Source organism: Engystomops pustulosus, chromosome 7, assembly GCF_040894005.1.
Source record: "Engystomops pustulosus chromosome 7, aEngPut4.maternal, whole genome shotgun sequence".
In the NCBI taxonomy this organism is placed as follows: domain Eukaryota; kingdom Metazoa; phylum Chordata; class Amphibia; order Anura; family Leptodactylidae; genus Engystomops; species Engystomops pustulosus.
The window spans coordinates 96667414-96691153 of NC_092417.1; the positions used below are offsets into that span (position 1 = coordinate 96667414).

The 23740-nt window shown below is 45.5% G+C and overlaps 1 protein-coding gene and 1 long non-coding RNA gene across 3 annotated transcripts in view; one reads left to right on the forward strand and one right to left on the reverse strand.

Annotated features, from left to right (window-relative positions):
- Positions 1 to 13079, reverse strand: LOC140070607 (uncharacterized). The gene is made up of 4 exons (XR_011848957.1): positions 12849 to 13079; positions 1999 to 2097; positions 1703 to 1902; positions 1 to 774 (listed from the first exon to the last, which is right to left on the reverse strand). It is a non-coding gene; the product is annotated as an uncharacterized lncRNA (long non-coding RNA).
- GABARAPL2 (GABA type A receptor associated protein like 2) overlaps positions 2001 to 23740 on the forward strand; it is a 24261-nt gene continuing 2521 nt past the window's right edge. The window contains exons 1-2 of one of the 2 annotated variants that reach the window (XM_072117297.1): positions 2001 to 2109; positions 23146 to 23201. In XM_072117297.1, the coding sequence (XP_071973398.1) occupies positions 2016 to 2109; positions 23146 to 23201 (150 nt within the window). In that variant the 5' untranslated portion in view covers positions 2001 to 2015. Of the gene's footprint in view, positions 2110 to 12931; positions 13086 to 23145; positions 23202 to 23740 lie in introns of those variants that run through there. The other variant, XM_072117298.1, reaches the window with a different exon arrangement.

Consider the following 23740-nt stretch of genomic DNA (forward strand, 5'->3'; position numbering starts at 1 on the left):
TTGCAGTACATGGCATGTTAAAAAAAATAACATTACAGGAAAGTAAAATTTGTTACGCACAAAATAAGCCCTTACACCAGTCTCTGCACATAAAAATTAAAAAGTTATGGATTTTTGAAGGTGGAGAGCGAGAAATGAGCGAAAAACTCTGTGTCCTTAAGGGGTTAACACATAACTTGCAGTACCACAAGTATAATCTACCATGCAACCTGCCCTTGCGGTAATATTTATAGAGGATTGACATCACGAGAATTTAAGGTTAGAGTGGGAGAACATACACGAAGCATAGTGAATACCAAAGACGTCGAGAATGAAGATGAATTCTGCACACTACCGAAACATTTTAAAAAATATCATGATTGTAATCCAGAGGGACTCGAGTTTAAGGTATGATAAGGTAAGTTTGGGCACAAGAGGGGGAAACCTAAACAAAAGACTAGAGTGTAAATGGATATACAGACTAGGCAGTATGTCCTCCATTGGATTAAATGAAGCTTTAAGCTTTGCCTCTTTCCGGTAAACTTTATAGATCAATTCATTTGTTATCCCCAACGTTAAATGTATAGTTATAATTATTCTCTGTATAAGGTAATGTTGTTTTTATTAAATAAATGTATGTCTTCACATAATTGTTTTTACTCATATCTTCTGGATTTACCGTATAGGATTTTGATTTTTTTCTTTTTATTTTTATGACTTCCCAGAGAAAGTTTCGATCTCCCGGACGGATTGTGTGGTAATTTGCCGGTCCCCTTCTGATGAAAGTCCATCTCCCTGTATAAAAAAAGAAAATGTACATTCTTCACTATATGGAGAACCACACGTATATAAAAGAAAAATAAAGAGAAATGAGAAAACACACCCAAAAAAAGAAAAAAAAAAAAGAGGAAAAAAAAGGAAATTAGTGTGTGATCTGTAAACAGACTCTTCTCGTAAACAATTGTGGGCTTTTGTATTTCCCACTATAAATGTATATGATCTTAGCAACAACCAGCATCATGACATACTACATACTGTCAGACAGTTCATGGTAATGGTAATGTATTTTATATACCGTATATACTCGAGTATAAGCCGACCCAAGTATAAGCCGAGGCCCCTAATTTTACCACAAAAACCTGGTAAAATGTATATTTTTTTACTCGAGTATAAGCCGAGTTTGGGTTTTTAGCACATTTTTTGTGCTGAAAAACTAGGCTTATACTCGAGTATTTGTAAAAAATTATGCACTCTCTTCTGTCATTTTGCACATGTTGTGCATTCTGTCTACATGCACATGAACGCATCCTTGTGTGCGTGTGTATTTACGCAGTTATGCACACATTTTCACTTTCTAGGCACTTAAGCACTTCAGAATTGTCACCATACCCTACATTCGATAATAGTATCCATTATTAACTCTAACTAATACTGTATTACTAAGCCTTGGTGGATCCTATATTTGATGAACTTCATGCACTTTAGATACTGTATGCACCTTATCACCTAGCCTTAGTGGATCTAACGAACTTTATGCATATTAGATAATAATTACTTATAGACACCTAGTATAAAAACCTGACTTTCATATTTCTAATATTGAATCACTTCATATGAAACAGGTTAACAATAACCCTTTGTCTTTTTCCATTCTTATTGCAAGAAAACCTGCATACATATAGCGTTAGGAACTTAATATACTTTCATGATTATTTATACTAACCGTAATTATGTTGACATCCTGCCAATAGTGCGCACATCTTCAGTGAACCCGTCTGATCTCGGCACAGCCGTGGTAGGACGGCATGTCCGAACTAATACGATGCTTGGGATTAACTCTCGAGCGTGGTGTTTTTTTTCACGCGCAGTTCCTTGTTGGCTGTGATCGGCATCCATCTTTACTCAGGGCAGGGGAATCCCTAGCTGCGCACCAATACACTGGTGTTGGTAATCAACATATCCCTCCTCCCTAAAGCTCAGATTGGTTCCCCCACACAATAAATATCCACACAAACTTACCATGCTCACTCCTCCTGATGAAGCCACAGGCGAAACGCGCTTCGAGGGTGTTTCCCAGGGCGCCGGATCTTTACAGTCAAGCCCTCTTGCTCCACTATGCTGTACAAACCAGTAAGTGCAAAACCGAGTTAAGACAATACCTTAATGCACCTAATAGTGTCCATAGACATAATTAAACTTAGTTCATGGGTTGGTGCAATACTAATTTAAAAAGGTCTTACATGACAAGGGGAAATATTAAATACAGGCAGTCCTCGGGTTGCGTACAAGATAGGGTCTGTAGGTTTGTTCTTAAGTTGAGTTTGTATGTAAGTCGGAACTGTATATTTTATCATTGTAATCCCAGCCAGAACTTTTTTGGTCTCTGTGACAATTGGATTTTAAAAATGTTGGGCTGTCATAAGAATCAGGATTAACAATAAAGCTTCATTACAGACGCCTGTGATAACAGTTATAGCTGATTATTGTAGCCTAGGACTAAAGTACAATAGATTACCAATATCCAGAGGTACGTTTGTAACTAGGGGTCGTTTGCAAGTCGAGTGTTCTTAAGTAGGGGACCAGCTGTATATGAATTGAACTTCATTGCAAGAGCTCTAAAGACTAATTATAAATCTATATTTTTGCAATTTTGACTCCGCTGACCCTGCATTGTTTTTAATCATATTTTTTGTGCAAAAACCCTCCCCTTTCTCCCATAAAAATGTATGTATAATAAAATTTTTGGAAAAATTATTAAAAGTATATGTAGAAATATTTATTTTTACAATTAAAAAAAAACATTTTTGGGTCTAAGACACTATGACCATCTTTTTGGTATGTTATTAGTTGTAGTCTTAGGACAATACTCTTTGGAGTGACCTAGGAAATATATTGGTGGAAAATATATTTTTTGGATGTAAGTGATTACTGACTGAACCCAGGGCTATAATGGGAACACATCCCCACCTTTGTCACAAATACAGACAGTGGCAGGTTCTCATAGAGCCCTATTAGTTAACTGACACCCTTATTTTAGCTAAAAATGGTTTCCCTCAGATCCGCATATAATTTTGTCTGGTCACCTTTTTTTTTAAATCTAACAAAATTGATGTCAAATTTGTAGAACAAGAAACTTTTGTTTGTGCTGCTATCATGTTTAAGATATAAATAAAAGTTTCCAGAGGTCATCAGAGGTCAACCATTACCCAAACTAAACTGGTGGCAATAGTATGGGATACCATACTTGAAATTTTTTTCTTATGTTTGACTAAATTTGCTAAATAAAACCCTAATGTGTGGAAAAATCCAACATTTTTGCATTGCCGTCTTCCAAGTGGCATCACATTTTTACTTTTTTGGCTACAGAGCTGGTTGATGGCTTGTTTTTTGCAGAACATGTTGTACTTTGCACCAGTATCATTCTGGAGTATTTTTTTTTTTATCACTCTATTTTTTGTGGTATTCAATAGGTAAAAATCATAATTTTTGGCAGATTTTTAACACTTTTTTTTTAACAGCATTCATCGTGCAGGTTCAATAATTATTTACTTTTATTCTATGGGTTGTTACGGACGCAGTGATACTATATATGTGTGGTTTGTGTTATGATTCAGACTTTTTTTGTGTTATATGTCTTTTTATTGGGGATTATGGGCATTTTTATTGATTTATTGCTGTATTTTTTATTGAATAACATTTTTTTAACTATTTCCACCATGGGACATGAACAAGCAATTATCTGATTGCTTGCTCATGATAATACTCTGCAATACTGATGTATTGCAGGGTATTAGCAGTGACAGCCTATGCACATACAAAGGCTGACACTGTGCCTGATGCCATCTTTTAGGCAATGCCTACAGGCAGCTCTAGGAGCTCAGAGCTGCCATAGCAAACGATCAGTGCCCCCCCCCCCCCAAGACAGCACGGGGTGAGCGGGTGACCGTGGGGGAAAGACCCCCCCCCAAAGGCAGGTTAATTGTCGCGATGATCCCAGCATTTAACGGGTCAAACACCCGTGATTGGAGCCCACTCCGACTGGGGTGCCGCTGTTAGTTACAGCTGGCACGCCATGTATCCCGATGCTGGTTTGGATGTATTGGATATATTTGACGCAGAGCGGGAAGGGGTTAATACACTTGGATTGTCTGTAGAGATGAGCGAGCACTAAAATGCTCGGGTACTCGTTATTCGAGACGAACTTTTCCCGATGCTCGAGTGCTCGTCTCGAATAACGAACCCCATTGAAGTCAATGGGAGACTCGAGCATTTTTCAAGGGGACCAAGGCTCTGCACAGGGAAGCTTGGCCAAACACCTGGGAACCTCAGAAAAGGATGGAAACACCACGGAAATGGACAGGAAACAGCAGGGGCAGCATGCATGGATGCCTCTGAGGCTGCATAATCGCACCATTATGCCAAAATTATGGGCAACAGCATGGCCATGACAGAGTGACAGAATGAAGCTAGATAGCATCTAAAACATCCAATAATTGACCCTGACACTATAGGGGACGGCATGCAGAGGCAGCAGCGGCAGGCTAGAGAGTGTCATGGCGACATACCCTAAATGGACTCAGGCTTCAAACCAATGGGTGGCAGAGAGGAACCAAAGGAGGTGAGCAAGAAGCGCTCAAATAATATCGGTACATGATAAAAGTTTGCCAGTATATTTTGTGGATTACACAGCAGGGTGGCGACAAAGTTAACATGGAAGCCATGAAAACAACCCAAAATTCTGCCTGACACAGCTCGTTTGATAAGGGGACCATGTATGGAGGCAGTGAACTAGTAGTAGATTAAAGGTGCTGCAGTTAAAACTATGTTAGTTGGATCTTGGCATGGAGCTGGCGCTCCGCTGCCAGGCGAGCTTTCGCCAATCCAAGCCCCTGTCTCTAGGCTACTCCCCAAACAGCACTTCTAAGAACCTTTTGTATAAGATCAAGTGTAGTAGCGTTCTTATAAGTTTAGGATATGGCGGGTGAGGGGAATGTAAACAGATGCGCAAGAAGCGCTGAAATAATATCGGTAAATGATAAAAGTTTGCCAGTATTTTTTGTGGATTACACAGCAGGGTGGCGACAAAGTTAACAAGTTTGTTGTGGAAGCCATGAAAACAACCCAAAATTCTGCCTGACACAGCTCGTTTGATAAGGGGACCATGTATGCTTACAGTTCATGCCAGTAGCTGCACTGGCTGCCAGTCTCCTTTCGAATAGTTTAAAATAATAACCCTCATCCATAAAGCTCTGTATAATGCTGCACCCCCCTACCTCTCCTCTCTTATCTCAGTCTATCGCCCAACCCGTGCTCTTAGATCCGCCAGTGATCTTAGATTAACCTCTACCCTAGTGCGGACCTCCCACTCGCGTCTCCAAGACTTCTCTAGAGCTGCACCAATTCTATGGAATGCTCTGCCCTGGACTATCAGACTAATACCTAACCTCCAAAGTTTCAAACGTGCTCTTAAAACCCATTTCTTTAGGCAAGCCTATAACACTCATTAACTGCATGAAGTTTTAACTCTTCTACTAACCCGTCCTGTGTCGTCCTCCCATCTGTTATCCAGCAACCAACAGGCACCAGACTTCTCTACAGTCCCATTCACCCTGGACCTGGTATATAAGATGACGGCTGAGTGGTTCAAGCGACAGCAATTCCATTTATTATATTTTGTTCTATTCCCTAAGAAGAATGGCTTGACCATTAAATATTCTTTTACCTCGTGTTACCCCATCATCTTCATAAACCGTAAGCTCTGGCGAGCAGGGACCTCACTCCTGTTGTTCCATACAAATGTTGTGCTCTGTTACATTACATTTGTATTTGTTTCCTATGATTTGTAAAGCGCTACGGAATATGATGGCGCTATATAAATAAAGATTATTATTATTATTATGGAGGCAGTGAACTAGTAGTAGATTAAAGGTGCTGCAGTTAAAACTATGTTAGTTGGATCTTGGGATGGAGCTGGCGCTCCGCAGCCAGGCGAGCTTTCGCCAATCCAAGCCCCTGTCTCTAGGCTACTCCCCAAACAGCACTTCTAAGAACCTTTTGTATAAGATCAAGTGTAGTAGCGTTCTTATAAGTTTGGGATATGGCGGGTGAGGGGAATGTAAACAGATGCGCAAGAAGCGCTGAAATAATATTGGTAAATGATAAAAGTTTATTAGTATATTTTGTGGATAACACAGCTGGGTGGCGACAAAGTTAACAACTTTGATGTGGAATCCATGAAAACAACCCAAATTTCTGCCTGACACACCTCGTTTGATAAAGGGACGATGTATGGAGGCAGCTATATGGACGACTTTTGGAGGTAGCAATGGAGACAACGTGTGGAGGCTGCTATGGAGACAATTTAATTTGGATAGTGCCTGTATGTGGCAGTCCCAAAAATTTTTCAAACCAGAGGAGCAGGTAGGTGGCCCTCCAGAAAAATAGAATAGATTGAGTGCCTGTATGTGGCAGTCCCAAAAAGTTTTCAAACCAGAGGAGCAGGTAGGTGGCCCTCCAGAAAAATAGAATAGATTGAGTGCCTGTATGTGGCAGTCCCAAAAAGTTTTCAAACCAGAGGAGCAGGTAGGTGGCCCTCCAGAAAAATTGAATCGATTGAGTGCCTGTATGTGGCAGTCCCAAAAAGTTTTCAAACCAGAGGAGCAGGTAGGTGGCCCTCCAGAAAAATTGAATCGATTGAGTGCCTGTATGTGGCAGTCCCAAAAAGTTTTCAAACCAGAGGAGCAGGTAGGTGGCCCTCCAGAAAAATTGAATAGATTGAGTGCCTGTATGTGGCACTCCCAAAAATTGTTTAAAACAGAGGACCGGGTCGGTGGCCCTCCAGAAAAATTAAATGCATAAAGTACTATAGCTAGAGCCAGTGGGCCCTGTCAAAAAATAGCCAGTTTCCTCTGCTTTACTGTACAAAGAGGAGGAGAAGGAGGAAAATGAGGAGGAGGAGGAGTGGATCAATTATTCAGGTTGAGCTTCCTTCACCTGGTGGAGATTGGAAATTATGAGAAATCCAGGCTTTATTCATCTTAATAAGCGTCAGCCTGTCAGCGCTGTCAGTCGACAGGCGTGTACGCTTATCGGTGATGATGCCACCAGCTGCACTGAAAACCCGCTCGGACAAGACGCTAGCGGCAGGGCAGGCAAGAACCTCCAAGGCGTACAGCGCCAGTTCGTGCCACATGTCCAGCTTTGAAACCCAGTAGTTGTAGGGAGCTGTGTGATCATTTAGGACGATGGTATGGTCAGCTACGTACTCCCTCACCATCTTTCTGTAAAGATCAGCCCTACTCTGCCGAGACTGGGGACAGGTGACAGTGTCTTGCTGGGGTGACATAAAGCTGGCAAAAGCCTTGTAAAGCGTACCCTTGCCAGTGCTGGACAAGCTGCCTGCTCGCCTACTCTCCCTCGCTACTTGTCCCGCAGAACTACGCACTCTGCCGCTAGCGCTGTCAGAAGGGAAATACTGTTTCAGCTTGTGAACCAGGGCCTGCTGGTATTCATGCATTCTCACACTCCTTTCCTCTGCAGGGATGAGAGTGGAAAGATTTTGCTTGTACCGTGGGTCCAGGAGAGTGAACACCCAGTAATCGGTGCTGGAATAAATTCTTTGAACGCGAGGGTCACGGGATAGGCAGCCTAGCATGAAATCTGCCATATGCGCCAGAGTACCAACACGTAAGAATTCCCTCCCCTCACTGTCAATTTCCTCCTCCTCCAACTCCTCCAACTCCTCTTCTTCTGCCCATACACGCTGAACAGTGAAGGACTCAACAATGGTCCCCTCTTGTGTCTCGCCAACATTCTCCTCCTCTTCCTCCTCATCCTCCTCCACCTCCACCTCCTCCGATATGCGCTGAGAAACAGACCTAAGGGTGCTTTGGCTATCAACAAGGGAATCTTCTTCCCCCGTCTCTTGTGACGAGCGCAAAGCTTCCGACTTCATGCTGATCAGAGAGTTTTTCAACAGGCCAAGCAGCGGGATGGTGAGGCTGATGATGGCGGCATCGCCACTGACCATCTGTGTTGACTCCTCAAAGTTACTCAGCACCTGACAGATATCAGACATCCACGTCCACTCCTCATTGTAGACTTGAGGAAGCTGACTGACCTGACTACCAGTTCTGGTGGAAGTTGACATCTGGCAGTCTACAATGGCTCGGCGCTGCTGGTAAACTCTGGATAACATGGTCAGTGTTGAATTCCACCTCGTGGGCACGTCGCACAACAGTCGGTGAGCGGGCAGTTGGAGGCGGCGCTGCGCTGCCCTGAGAGTGGCAGCATCTGTGCTGGACTTCCTGAAATGCGCACAGATGCGGCGCACCTTCGTGAGCAAATCTGACAGATTGGGGTATGTCTTGAGGAAACGCTGAACTATCAGATTTAACACATGGGCCAGGCATGGCACATGTGTCAGTCTGCCGAGTTGCAGAGCCGCCACCAGGTTACGGCCGTTGTCACACACAACCATGCCTGGCTTCAGGTTCAGCGGTGCCAGCCACAGATCAGTCTGCGCCGTGATGCCCTGTAATAGCTCTTGGGCGGTGTGCCTTTTATCGCCTAGGCTCAGCAGTTTGAGCACCGCCTGCTGTCGCTTAGCAACGGCACTGCTGCTGTGCCTAGAGCTACCGACTGATGGCGCCGTGCCCTCGGATGGTAGTTCGGAGGAGGAGGTGGAGGAGGGGTGGGAGGAGGAGGAGGCATAGTAGGCCTGAAACACCTGGACCGAGGTAGGCCCCGCAATCCTCGGCGTCGGCAGTATATGACCAGCCCCAGGGTCAGACTCGGTCCCAGCCTCCACCAAGTTAACCCAATGTGCCGTCAGCGATATATAGTGGCCCTGCCCGGCAGCACTCGTCCACGTGTCCGTGGTCAGGTGGACCTTGTCAGAAACGGCGTTGGGGCGAGGGGCGGCCGCCGCCATGAGGTTGCGAAAGGCCTCGGTCTCTACTAGCCTATAGGGCAGCATCTCCAGGCTAAGCAATCTGGAGATGTGCACATTAAGGGCTTGGGCGTGCGGGTGGGTTGCACTATATTTGCGTTTCCGCTCCAGCGTCTGGGGTATGGAGAGCTGAACGCTGGTGGATGCTGTGGAGGATCGTGGAGGCGACGATGGGGTTTTTGTGGCAGGGTCCTGGGCAGGGGGCTGACTATCAGCTGACACAGGGGAAGGAGCAGTGGTGTGCACGGCCGGAGGTGAACGGGCTTGTTGCCACTGAGTGGGGTGTTTAGCATTCATATGCCTGCGCATACTGGTGGTAGTTAAGCTAGTAGTGGTGGAACCCCTGCTGAGCCTGGTTTGGCAAATGTTGCACACCACAGTCCGTCGGTCATCCGGTGTTTCCTTAAAGAACCTCCAGACTTCTGAAGATCTAGCCCTCGCCGCAAGAGCCCTCGCCACGGGAGCTTCACTAGTTGACACATTTGGCGCTGTTGCACCAGCTCTGGCCCTGCCTCTCCGTCTGGCCCCACCACTGCCTCTTCCAACCTGTTCTGGTCGAGGACTCTCCTCCGTCTCAGAAGCACTGTGTTCACCCGGCCTCTCAACCCAGCTTGGGTCTGTCACCTCATCATCCTCCGATCCCTCAGTCTGCTCCCCCCTCGGACTTCCTGCCCTGACAACAACTTCCCCACTGTCTGACAACCGTGTCTCCTCATCATCGGACACCTCTTTACACACTTCCACTACGTCAAGAAGGTCATCATCACCCACAGACTGTGACTGGTGGAAAACCTGGGCATCGGAAAATTGCTCAGCAGCAACCGGACAAGTGGTTTGTGACTGTGGGAAGGGTCCAGAAAACAGTTCCTCAGAGTATGCCGGTTCAAATGCCAAATTTTCCTGGGAGGGGGCAGACTGGGGGGGAGGAGGCTGAGGTGCAGGAGCTGGAGGAGTGGCGATTTCGGTGACATGGGTGGACTGCGTGGAAGACTGACTGGTGGACAAATTGCTCGAAGCATTGTCAGCAATCCACGACATCACCTGTTCGCACTGTTCTGGCCTCAACAGTGCTCTACCACGAGTCCCAGTAACTTCAGACATGAACCTAGGGAGTGTAGCTCTGCGGCGTTCCCCTGCTCCCTCATAAGCAGGTGGTGTCTCACCCCGGCCAGGACCACGGCCTCTGACCCCTGCAGTAGTTGGACGCCCACGTCCCCGCCCCCTAGCCCTCGGGTTGAACATTTTAAAATGAGAGTTATAGCTTTAATTTTTTTTTAACTTTTTTTTGTGTTTTTTTGTGTTTTTGAGTTTTTAAAACCAAACAATGCTATCCTATTGCTATGGCTATTTTCTAGCCAAGTATGAAAGCACACTACTATGCCAGATGAGATGACACTGAGTTATTAAACAAAATAAACGTAAAATAAAAAAGGACAAATGGCAGACTGTGCCTAATTGAAATCCAACCCCTACTAAATTTTCCCACTTCGGTCTTTGCAATGGATATGTGCGTCACTAAGCGCAAAACACAGCGGTCGCAAGTCTCACTACAAATTGCTCACAATTGGCTAGTAGATGCACTGCAGCAAGTACAGCCACCAGCAGATCAACCAGAAATCAAATATATAACGCTACTGTAGGCGTAAGCCGTTTGGATTCTCCTATGGCTATTTTCTAGCCAAGTATGAAAGCACACTACTATGCCAGATGAGATGACGCTGAGTTATTAAACAAAATAAACGTAAAATAAAAAAGGACAAATGGCAGACTGTGCCTAATTGAAATCCAACCCCTACTAAATTTTCCCACTTCGGTCTTTGCAATGGATATGTGCGTCACTAAGCGCAAAACACAGCGGTCGCAAGTCTCACTACAAATTGCTCACAATTGGCTAGTAGATGCACTGCAGCAAGTACAGCCACCAGCAGATCAACCAGAAATCAAATATATAACGCTACTGTAGGCGTAAGCCGTTTGGATTCTCCTATGGCTATTTTCTAGCCAAGTATGAAAGCACACTACTATGCCAGATGAGATGACGCTGAGTTATTAAACAAAATAAACGTAAAATAAAAAAGGAAAAATGGCAGACTGTGCCTAATTGAAATCCAACCCCTACTAAATTTTCCCACTTTGGTGTTTGAGGTGGATATGTGTGCCACTAAGAGCTAAACACAACGGTAGCAAGTCCCCCTGCTAATTCCTCACAAAATGGTACTAGATGCAAATAAAAAAAAAAAAAGTAGAACGTTATTGTAGCCCTAAGAAGGGCTGTTGGGTTCTTGGAGAATCACTCCTGCCTAACAGTAAGCTAATAGAACACCCTAACGCTTTCCCTGACCAGCAGCAGCTCTCTCCCTAGCGGCATCCAGACACAGAATGATCCGAGCAGCGCGGGCAGCGGCTAGTCTATCCCAGGGTCACCTGATCTGGCCAGCCAACCACTGCTATCGACGTGTAAGGGTACCACGTCATGCTGGGTGGAGTGCAGAGTCTCCTGGCTTGTGATTGGCTCTGTTTCTGGCCGCCAAAAAGCAAAACGGCGGGAGCTGCCATTTTCTCGAGCGGGCGAAGTATTCGTCCGAGCAACGAGCAGTTTCGAGTACGCTAATGCTCGAACGAGCATCAAGCTTGGACGAGTATGTTCGCTCATCTCTAATTGTCTGTGATTAAAAAAAAAGTTGATATATGGCTGGGGTGTATTAAAACAAAAAAAAATTATATTTTTCCCTGTTCTCATTCAGCCACTGTGCAGTCTGTCAATGTCTCCGCTGTTTACAACCAACTGAGCTGTGTAGCAGGCGTGCGCCAAATGTCAGGATGGCTCTGCTGTGCTCTGTATACAAACAGAGACCAACAGAGGGGGGAGCGAGTCAAGAGATGAGTATTAGAGGTTTATTGTATAAATATACCCCTACCAACCACATATCAACTTTTTTTCAAATCGCCAATCTCTGCCTCCCCCCAGAGAAGCAATCCTGTTTCCTCTTCCTCTCTCATACTTCTCAACACATGATGCATCGCACAAAGTGCATCTCAGATATTTCTGCCTCTTACTTTCCCCAGTATAACCCCTTATTGCCCCCATTTCTCCCTCACATTGTGACCCCCCTCATGTTCTGCCCCCCCCCAGCAGTTCCCCTCATATTGTAAGCCCCCAGCAGCTCCTTCTTCATACTGTGGCCCTTCATATTATGCTACCTCACCAGCAGCTCCCTCATATTGTGACCACAACCAAGATCAGTAAAAAAAAATACAGCACCAGAACCAAGCTCACCACATAATAACTAATGATGTGTAGTTCGCGAACAACTGGCTCATTTATGTAAATGACGGGAATCACCTGTTCAATTGACAACACTGCACCTAAGACCTCCTCAAAGCTGATTGCGATGCAGTTTTGAACTGCAACGTGTGAACGCACCCTGAGGGCGCTAGCGCACAGTGGGCGGGGCTCGGGCCGATCGTATATGCGTTTCCCGGGAAATGCATGCGATTAATAACCCGATCGCATGCGTTTCTCTGGAAACACATATGCGATCGCCCCAAACTCCGCCCCGTGTGCGCTAGCGTCGCGTTATGAACGCGCCCTCAGGCTACAAATTTAATAAGGTTCCGTTCAGGAGTCAGAAGAGCCGTCTCTTTTTAGAGAGTAGAGCCTAATGATCCAGCCGGACTTCCAATTTATATTAACAGCACCTGATCTGGGATCAGCGTGATAAAATAGCATCGGCACAATTATAGGGGATTTTATGCTGCGTGCTACTAGTGACGCATCTTATTCCCCTCTTTTCCAGCCAGAAGGTAGGGAGGTGTATATATGTAATGCTGGGGTCCTATAGGGTAACACTACAACTCTTTATGGTATCATGTCCCTAGCTGTGGCTAGGGGGGCAGCGCGGCTACTTCACCCCCATACACCGCATGGAGCGATGACAGGATAATGTCATCTTGGCTCAGGGCGCTCTCCTGGGCTCTCAAATGACGTCATGAGCGTATTCGTCTTACAATCACCGCCCTGTGTGGGTGGAGATACAGAGAGGGGGAGCGGTCTGTCCCGGAAGTGACGTCAGAGGGAGGCCCGCCCTGTTGTTGTTGTCGTTGCTGTCAGTGCTCGGTAACATGAAGTGGATGTTCAAAGAAGACCACGCACTGGGTGAGGAGGCCGGGGGGCGGCGGGAGTCCTGAGCAGGGGGTACAGGGTGCCTGTCCCTGCCTATGTATTCCGGGGGATGGCCAGGCGCTGTGTACAGTGCTGATCACTATACCTATCACTCTACCAAGTTCCCCTCCTATCCTGTATATTGTGTGATGTCCACATCCTCTATGGCCTCCCCCATCACTATGGATTATACTATATGGCGTTATTATGCATCACAATAGCAGAGTATATAGCATTAGATCTGATAGCTGGTAGCCCTCCTGGCTGATTGCTGAGGGTGTTTCATCCATATATCCCTGCTATACAGCCCATCCCCCACCATACATTATATCTATCCACTATATCCATCCATGACTGCAGTGCTGTATGATGTACAGTCCACCCGCTCCTGTTATTAGATCTTATGCATTATATTCTGTCCATTAGAAGCTACCCCAGTGTTGTATTATGTACAGCCTATCCCCCACTATATATGAGCTCACACTGCTATGTAATGCATAATAGCCCCTACTCACCCCCCTTCTCCATTATACTGTACCGCTCTTCTACCTTCTCCATTATACTATACCGTATCTCTACCTTCTCCATTATACTATACCGTATCTCCATCTTCTCCATTATACTAAACCGCACCTCCATCTTCTCAATTATACTATAATGCACCTCCACCTTCTCAATTATACTATACCGCACCTCCACCTTCTCAATTATACTATACCGCACCTCCACCTTCTGCATTCTACCATACTGCTCCTTCTCCATGATACTGTACCACCCTCCATGATTCTGTACCGCCCCTCCGCCTTGTCCATGATACTGTACCACCCCTCCATGATACTGTACTGCCCCTCCGCCTTGTCCATGATACTGTACCACCCCTCCATGATACTGTACCGCCCCTCTGCCTTGTCCATGATACTGTACCACCCCTCCATGATACTGTACTGCCCCTCCACCTTGTCCATGATTCTGTACCGCACCTCCGCCTTGTCCATGATACTGTACCACCCTTCCATGATACTGTACCACCCCTCCATAATTGTGTACCGCCCCTCCATCTTGTCCATGATACTGTACCACCCCTCCATGATACTGTACTGCCGCTCCGCCTTGTCCATTATACTGTACCACCCCTCCATGATACTTTACTACCCCTCCGCCTTGTCCATGATACTGTACCGCCCTTCCACCTTGTCCATGATATTGTACCACCCCTCCATGATTCTGTACCGCCCCTTCGCCTTGTCCATGATACTGTACTGCCCCTCCGCCTTGTCCATGATACTGTACCACCCCTCCATAATTGTGTACTGCCCCTCCGCCTTGTCCATGATACTGTACCACCCCTCCATGATTCTGTACCGCCCTTCCGCCTTGTCCATGATACTGTACTGCCCCTCCACCTTGTCCATGATACTGTACCACCCCTCCATGATTCTGTACTGCCCCTCCGCCTTGTCCATGATACTATACCACCCCTCCATGATACTGCACCGCCCCTCCCCCTTGTCCATGATACTGTACCACCCCTCCATGATTCTGTACCGCCCCTCCGCCTTGTCCATGATACTGTACTGCCCCTCCACCTTGTCCATGATACTGTACCACCCCTCCATGATTCTGTACTGCCCCTCCGCCTTGTCCATACTATACCACCCCTCCATGATACTGCACCGCCCCTCCACCTTGTCCTTGATACTGTACCACCCCTCCATGATTCTGTACCGCCCCTCCGCCTTGTCCATGATACTGTACTGCCCCTCCACCTTGTCCATGATACTGTACCACCCCTCCATGATTCTGTACTGCCCCTCCGCCTTGTCCATGATACTATACCACCCCTCCATGATACTGCACCGCCCCTCCACCTTGTCCTTGATACTGTACCACCCCTCCATGATTCTGTACCGCCCCTCCGCCTTGTCCATGATACTGTACTGCCCCTCCGCCTTGTCCATGATACTGTACCACCCCTCCATAATTGTGTACCGCCCCTCCGCCTTGTCCATGATACTGTACCACCCCTCCATTAATCTGTACCGCACCTCCGCCTTGTCCATGATACTGTACCACCCCTCCATGATTCTGTACCGTCCCTCCGCCTTGTCCATGATACTGTACCACCCCTCCATAATTGTGTACCGCCCCTCCATCTTGTCCATGATACTGTACCACCCCTCCATGATACTGTACTGCCGCTCCGCCTTGTCCATTATACTGTACCACCCCTCCATGATACTTTACTACCCCTCCGCCTTGTCCATGATACTGTACTGCCCCACCGCCTTGTCCATGATAATGTACCACCCCTCCATGATACTGTACCGCCCTTCCACCTTGTCCATGATATTGTACCACCCCTCCATGATTCTGTACCGCCCCTTCGCCTTGTCCATGATACTGTACTGCCCCTCCGCCTTGTCCATGATACTGTACCACCCCTCCATAATTGTGTACTGCCCCTCCGCCTTGTCCATGATACTGTACCACCCCTCCATGATTCTGTACCGCCCTTCCGCCTTGTCCATGATACTGTACTGCCCCTCCACCTTGTCCATGATACTGTACCACCCCTCCATGATTCTGTACTGCCCCTCCGCCTTGTCCATGATACTATACCACCCCTCCATGATACTGCACCGCCCCTCCCCCTTGTCCATGATACTGTACCACCCCTCCATGATTCTGTACCGCCCCTCCGCCTTGTCCATGATACTGTACTGCCCCTCCACCTTGTCCATGATACTGTACCACCCCTCCATGATTCTGTACTGCCCCTCCGCCTTGTCCATGATACTATACCACCCCTCCATGATACTGCACCGCCCCTCCACCTTGTCCTTGATACTGTACCACCCCTCCATAATTCTGTACCGCCCCTCCGCCTTGTCCATGATACTGTACTGCCCCTCCGCCTTGTCCATGATACTGTACCACCCCTCCATAATTGTGTACCGCCCCTCCGCCTTGTCCATGATACTGTACCACCCCTCCATTAATCTGTACCGCACCTCCGCCTTGTCCATGATACTGTACCACCCCTCCATGATTCTGTACCGTCCCTCCGCCTTGTCCATGATACTGTACTGCCCCTCCACCTTGTCCATGATACTGTACCACCCCTCCATGATACTGTACCGCCCCTCTGCCTTCTACATGATACTGTACTAGCAATTTAAAGGGAACCTGTCACCAGGGACCTAATTTTTCCCTAAAGACATATTGTAAAAGCCCATGACACCAGCAGTGCAAATCTGCCTTTTCTAAGCATCTTTTCTACCACCCCTCCATGATACTTTACTGCCCCTCCACCTTCTCCATGATACTGTACCGCCCCTCTGCCTTCTCCATAGTACTGTACTAGCAATTTAAAGGGAACCTGTCACCAGGGACCTGATTTTTCACTAAAGACATATTGTAAAAGCCCATGACACCAGCAGTGCAAATCTGCTTTTTCTAAGCATCTGCATTACAATATAATTGTGTGTTATAATTTACTCTTACATCCTGACAAAATCCTGGGGTAGTCGGCTCGACTTTGGTTTGGATGCATTTCAAAAAACAACATGTGACTTGTCTGTGTTACCCACTCCTCAGAGCTTGGCCCCCACCTTTGTGCTCCTGTATAGATCCTCCTCCTGCTTCTTCTCTGAGGTCACAGCCTGGTCAGCCTGACATCAGAGGGGGAAGGACAAGCTGTACAGGAGCACAAACATGGAGACAGCCTGCAGCATGCAAACCAAAATCCAGCCCCTGTGACTACCCCATGATTTTGTCAGGGTGCAAGGTAAGTCATAACACACCTTTATATTGTAATACAAATGCTTATAAAAGGCAGATTTGCACTGTTGGTGTCATGGGCTTTTACAATCTGTCTTTAGTGAAAAATGAGGTCCTTGGTGACAGGTTCCCTTTAAGTCTACATGAATACGCAATTATTTAGGTCTGAGCTAAATATACAGTCGGATTGTAGACCGCACACAGCTGAACAATATGGCTTGTCTATACACTGAGCTATTTTTGTTGCTTCAAACATTCTGTTCAGCCCGGCTGCTGGAAGGTGGCAAATAGATCCATGTAGTCAAGACCTCCTGTTGATATGTCTTAAATTTAACATGAGAAAACTCCTTTAAGGGTGCGGTCACATGTACCACTAGCACTGAGTTTTTAAATGCAGAGTTGGGTATGGGAGCTGGCCTCGGCCTGATTACATATACGTTTCTATGGAAATGCAAGCAATCGGTAACCAGGACCCAGTGGCTTGCGTTAAAACGTGGCCTGTACCCTTGAGCTGCACTAGCGGTACATGTGACCACACCCTACAACCTATCAAATTTGTTTCCTTTATTTTGTAATCGTTTCTATGCCTCCACAGTGGAATGTGTAAGACTCCCTTCCCTATGTTGTTGAGTGGAAATCTGTGAGCAGCTATGTCATAGTAGGACCATAAGAGCTGAGCCTTGCCATTTAGCCTACACTTCTAGAATTCTTCTCGCATAAGCTGACACCCAGACTTGGGCTACATGTACAATAATATGCACCTTTCTCGGCCTCCTGTGTCATTAGCGGGTGAGGTGCACTTAGATACAGACTGCCTCCGATACAAACTTGGGTAGAAATCAGTCCTGTTCTTATGATTTGTCAGTCAGCTTACACACAGGGCCGTAGAAGTTGTGTGTGAGCCCATAGAGAGATATGGAGACATGATATTGTGGTCAGAGTGTAATACACAGGAGGAGAGATGATGGAAGACACTGCATAAGTAGAGAACTATTTAAAGGAAATCTATCACATGGATGGACTGTTGCATGCCTCCTGAAACAGGACTTGTTCTCCTCTTTGCTTCTAACAGCATAGTTTATTAGAAAAATGTCTTTTAAAATTATTCAAACAAGCCTCAGGGGCTCCTGGCTACATCACAAGAGCCCCTGCTGCTCAGTTGTTTGCTAATTATTCACATTTCCATTTAGAGAGAGGAGACAAGCAGAAATGCCAAATGGAGTTGGTGGAGCCAGAAATTGCCTGGCTGCCCTATATACAAAGATTCAGGATCCTCTAGATTTATCCGGTGCAGCTGGAGGGGCGAGGTTCCTCCTCAGGAGAAAAAAGTATGGCATCTCCTGGACATAAGATGATGCATCGACTATAGGTCATGTGGCTTCCCATCTTGTCATTACATCATGTGACTGGGGACTGTTGTACTGAAGAGATCCACCCCTACAGTCACTGCAACTACCAAATGTTACATGGGCTGCTTGGCAGCTCCTGACACTTTGCACTGACTAAGGGACAGAATCTGCTCAGTGCAATACAACCTTTCTAGGTCCTGAAGACAGTCCTGTTTATCCACAAGGCAGAGCAACAGAAAACCAGTTACTACTAGGTGTGAATACAGTGCTGAGTTCTTGTTTAAGACCTTAAATGGAGTTGTGTCTTTGAATATTGCTCATAGTTCACAATCCATCTAATATATATGTGTGTGTGTCCTCTAAAGGAGGTCATTAATATGAACTCCGAGCTTTGATTGGTTACTATAAGCTTCAGCTGTGGGAAAATTAAACTTGACCTCTGGTTGTCATGGTCACAGTCGGAGACAGTTAAAGAAAACCGGAGTCAGAGACAATCAGAGAAAGTCAGAGACGGTTGTAAAAAGAGACGGTCACAGACATGAGTGACAGAGACTTTTAGTAACAGAGGCAGTCACAAATGGTCACAGAGACAGTTGGAGATGGTTACAGACAGACAGTCAGAGGCAGAGATAGATACATATATATATATATATTTTTTTTTTGTTAATTATTTTATTTTTTTTTTTTTGTTAGATGTAAGAGCAATTATTTACACTGGGAAATACAGCTAGTAAAAAATAAATGGTAAACTATACCAGTCTGTTCTCAGAGCCTCCCATTCAATCTCTATTAATATAGAAAACACAGTAATGACAATCTGTCTGCTTGTGAAAAACTTGATATCCCTGAACACATCACCTCAGATAATCACTCTGTGTAATGTTCAGTACACTTAGGCCCCTTCCACACTAGCGAGTGTGATGCGATGAACTCGCATCACACTCGCAACGCAAGCTGCCGGGAACGCACGGCCCGAACGCTGCACCGCGGGAGTGAACTGACATGCTGAGTTCACTCCCGCGGTGCAGCGTTCGGGCCGTGCGTTCCCGGCAGCTTGCGTTGCGAGTGTGATGCGAGTTCATCGCATCACACTCGCTAGTGTGGAAGGGGCCTTACTCTCTTCCTGTGGTGTATAATACATGAGTGTGTTCCTTGTAGGTCAGGATGGGTTACATTGTGTGCAATCACTGTAGTGAGAAATCAGCCTGGACCCTAGTAATTCTGTCACATGTCCATGATATCAGGTAACCGGCCCAGATCAATAGATAAGCCGTGTGAGCAGCAGCAGACCCGGATCACTCATCCTGGGTTCCTGGTGTGTGCTGGAAATGAGGTGAAGGTCACAGGCAGTAAATAAAGTGTCATGGAATCTACTCACTAAAGATGGAGAGGAGATGGTAAAACTACCCACAATTCTATCCCAAGTATTAATATTCTGAACTAAGGCTAACATTTATTACAAATGTTGTTCACCACAAAATACGGTGGGGGAAATTTATCTGAAGTTTCCATGGCAACCAATCAGAGCTCAGCTTTCATTTTCCCACATCTTTTTATAAAATTAGACCAAAGCTCTGATTGGTTCCCATGGGTAACTAGAACAGTTTTGCCTCAGGAACTCTATATAAATCTCCCCCTGTACGTCCATGTTAGACAATTTTCTGTATCTAGGGTGGTGATGGAACTCCTTTTAGAGGCTGATTGCCCAAACGAACACCAAAACCCTGTCTGTCAGTCCTGCATGCCCACAGACAGAGTGATCACTGATCTAGTGGGTGTTTGTTTGTAACTTAATGTGTTTAACCCCTTTATTGATAATCTTGGTCCAAATACAGCAAAAATATTTTAAACTCCAATAGTCCCTGGGGCAATTTTTTTTTTTTTTCCGTAAAATATACAGTTACGACTTACAAACAACTTCAACTTAAGAACAATCCTAGGGAACCTATCTTGTACGTAACTCGGGGACTGCCTGTAATCAAAACTTTTCTATTAATTTGAAGTACAATGTGTGACGAGAAAACAATCTCAAAATCCCCTGGATATGTTAAAACGTTGCAAAGTTATATCCTCCTGTAATGACACAGGGCAAATATAAAAAATCAGGCCTGGTACTAAAGCCCTATGGGAGTAGTTATGACAAAGGGGGTGTGCAGACAGTAATGGTTACATGGCCATTGTAACTCAGCACGACACATGCAGCGCGCCACAGGCAATCACAGGAGTTTGGCTGTCCAGGAATCACGTGACCCACAACCACACATTTTAACAAGGTGCCCCTATTTGGGTCTTATACTTACCCCGTAAAAGTTTGGTATAAGTAGCCAACCCCTTTAACCTTTTTGTGACAAAGGGTCATCAATACTTGAATGTCAAGGTCAAATTGTGCTGTTTTGTTTTTCTATATCTGTGGAACAGCTTAACAATTTTTGCTTATCATATTTTCCGGTGTATAAGACGACCTATTAACCCCCAAAAATCTTTTCAGAAGTCGGGGGTCTTCTTATACGCCAGGTTAGTGGGGTACACCTTATTGACAAATGACTAAAATTGTGAACAATTTTATTGCATATAAAGGGCATCTGACATGAAATTTACGTTAGACTGCCCTTACTTACTAGTTGTCTGTGTTTTATAGGTGCTGGCAACTTTTTATTTATATTTGGGAACGGAAGCATCCTCCAGAAAAAGGCTTTATAAAATATGCTAATGAGCCACAGGAGGTCTGGCCTACTTCCCCGGAGCACCTCCTGGCTCCCCTGTCTAATAATTTATGAGCACCCCCACACGTGTCATCATACTTTCCTTGTGCAGACGGCTTGCAGAGCCAAGTGGCCCTCTGGTGACATAGGTCAGAACACCTGCAGCTCAGTAGCATACCTTTATAAAGTCTTTTTTTTCTGGATGGAGCTGCCCTTCCTGAATATAAGAAAAAAAGCTCCCAGCACCTACAAGATACAAACAGCAAGCAGAGATATCCACAGTTAAAGAGAACCTGTCAGGCAAATTAACCCCCAAAACTAAATATATTTTCATAAACTGCCTATCCCTTCATTGTCCCTCAACATGCCCGTAAACTTAAACAATCAGGTACTAAAGCTGTATGCAAATGAGCTGTAAGATGTCCAATGAGTCATTATCATATTCAGATGTCCAGCTTATTCATGAGTGGGAGGCACAGCCACACCCCCAAGTGTTTGACTGACAGCCTGTATAATGATTTGAATTTTTAGTTTTTCATTTAATTTAATTTTAATTGTTTACTATTTTTCAGACCCCCTTGGATACTTTAACCCTAGGTTGTCTGATTGATCTTACCATAAAATGCCATACTACAGTATGGCAATATATTGGGATTTTCCACACCATGTATTTCAATGTGCAAATCGCAAGTTGTAATGAATGTGCGAGTTGTATGACCCAAGGCTGTCATAGTAACCGATCTCCGCCCCCTGTGAGGTCATCCAATATGGCAGCACCCAAACACCCCCGTGATTTAAATGCCTACGGCAGATTTGCAGGTGGCATTCACATGGTTTAAACCTGCGATCAGTGCCAGCACTGACTTTGGGTGTCCTTGTATGGAGAGGGCAGCCGACGCTTAATGTACTATCACGTCACACATCCGAAAGAGTTTAAAGTGAGGAATAGAGAGCTGTATATAAAAAAATCACATTTTTATTTTTCTTACTGCAATTTTAACTTTTGATATACAGGCAGTCCTCGGGTTACGTATAGGATAGGTTCTTTAAGTTGAATTTGTATGTAAGTCCGAACTGTATATTTTATAATTGTCTCTGTGACAATTGGATTTAAAAAATGCTGGGTTGTCATAAGAACCAGGATTAACAATAAAATTAACTGCAGACACTATTGAAATGTCCACAGCGGAGGCCCACCTAGCTAATGAAATGTCCACAGCAGTACCCCCCCCCCCCCCCCACCTAATGAAATGTCCACTGAAACCACCCCCCCGGCTAATGAAATGTCCACAGCAGAGCCCCTCCCTCGCTAATGAAATGTCCACAGCAGAGCCCCTCCCTAGCTAATGAAATGTCCACAGCAAAGGCCCTCCCTTGCTAATGAAATGTCCACAGCAGAGGCCCCCCTCGCTAATGAAATGTCCACAGCAGAGGCCCCCCTCGCTAATGAAATGTCCACAGCAGAGGCCCCCCTCGCTAATGAAATGTCCACAGCAGAGCCCAGATGTCCAAAACATTTTTTTTTAAGTTCTTTGGGCGTAGCCTGGGACCTGTTGTTCCACATCTTGGTCTTGCACCGTGAGCCAGTGGGAACCACTAGGTTAAATGATTTAGTCTATGGTACACATATCAAGTCCAGTGTAGCAATAGGCATATATATTTAGTGGCTGTCCTTTGGGATTGTGATAGGTAATCATCCTACTAATAAAAAATGATTGGCGCAGCCGTCGCACTGAATGTGGCGAAAGCATAAACAGACAGAATGGGGCCTGTGCGGCTGGATCTGGGTGTATACTGTATATTTTAGGTTTTGATTTAATACTCTTTTATAAAGATTTAATATTTGTGTCTACCTGCTATGGTTGCTGGTATGGCTCCCAACTTGTCTACAATCTGCTTTGTGATGTGGGACTGGGTAATGTTTCCTTGCACGGGTGAGCTGATTCGCCATTCAGGAGTCTAGAAAAGCCTGGTGTCTCCCCTTGCTGCTGGCCACATATTTTCTATGGTAATGCTGTGGATCCTGCATGTGCATGATGGACATGCTATGAATAATATATGCTTCATTCATGAAGAATCTTTTGTGCCTCCAGTTGCTCCACATACCTGTGGCACAGCTCACTTGTTGTCAGGTCTCTAGTGACATCACTGTCATCTCCTGTTGGTTATCTCAGGACTTTCTGAACTTTATTTTATATCTGTATTTTTTAAATCTCTTCTTAGAACACCGGTGCGTGGAGTCTGCAAAAATCAGAGCCAAATATCCAGACCGTGTTCCGGTAAGTTCCTCTCTCTTGTGGTTTGTCTGCTAATGGCTCATTCATTATTCAGGCTTCTCTCTATTAGGTCTGGGTACATGAAAACTGATTTTAAGTATTGAGTGACAGCAGCAGTCCAGTACATTGTATACATGTATTCATCCCTACTAGATCTAACACTCAGTATCTAAAATCAGTAAGTATAAGGGTGTGCTCACACTTAAATCCCTGCATTACAATCAGAGTTGGTTGTCCGGAGCCTTGACAAACGGCCAAAGATCTGCTGTTGTTGACGCTGTATTAGATTCTGTCACAATACACTGGGTTTAGCTCCTGAAACCACTGGTGATTAGGAAAAGCAGCCCATGGGAACATACTAAATGGTTAACTGAGTGGACCTCATTTGTTGTCCATATAATCTATTAGAATACAATGTAGATATGGGACCTTCTAAAATTATGCAAATGAGCAATTTTTCCCTGAAAATCCAGGGCACAGGAAGCTAAAAAAGATCAGATCCTGCCAGAATGGGCACACACCCGTGTGGTTGGTTTAGTACT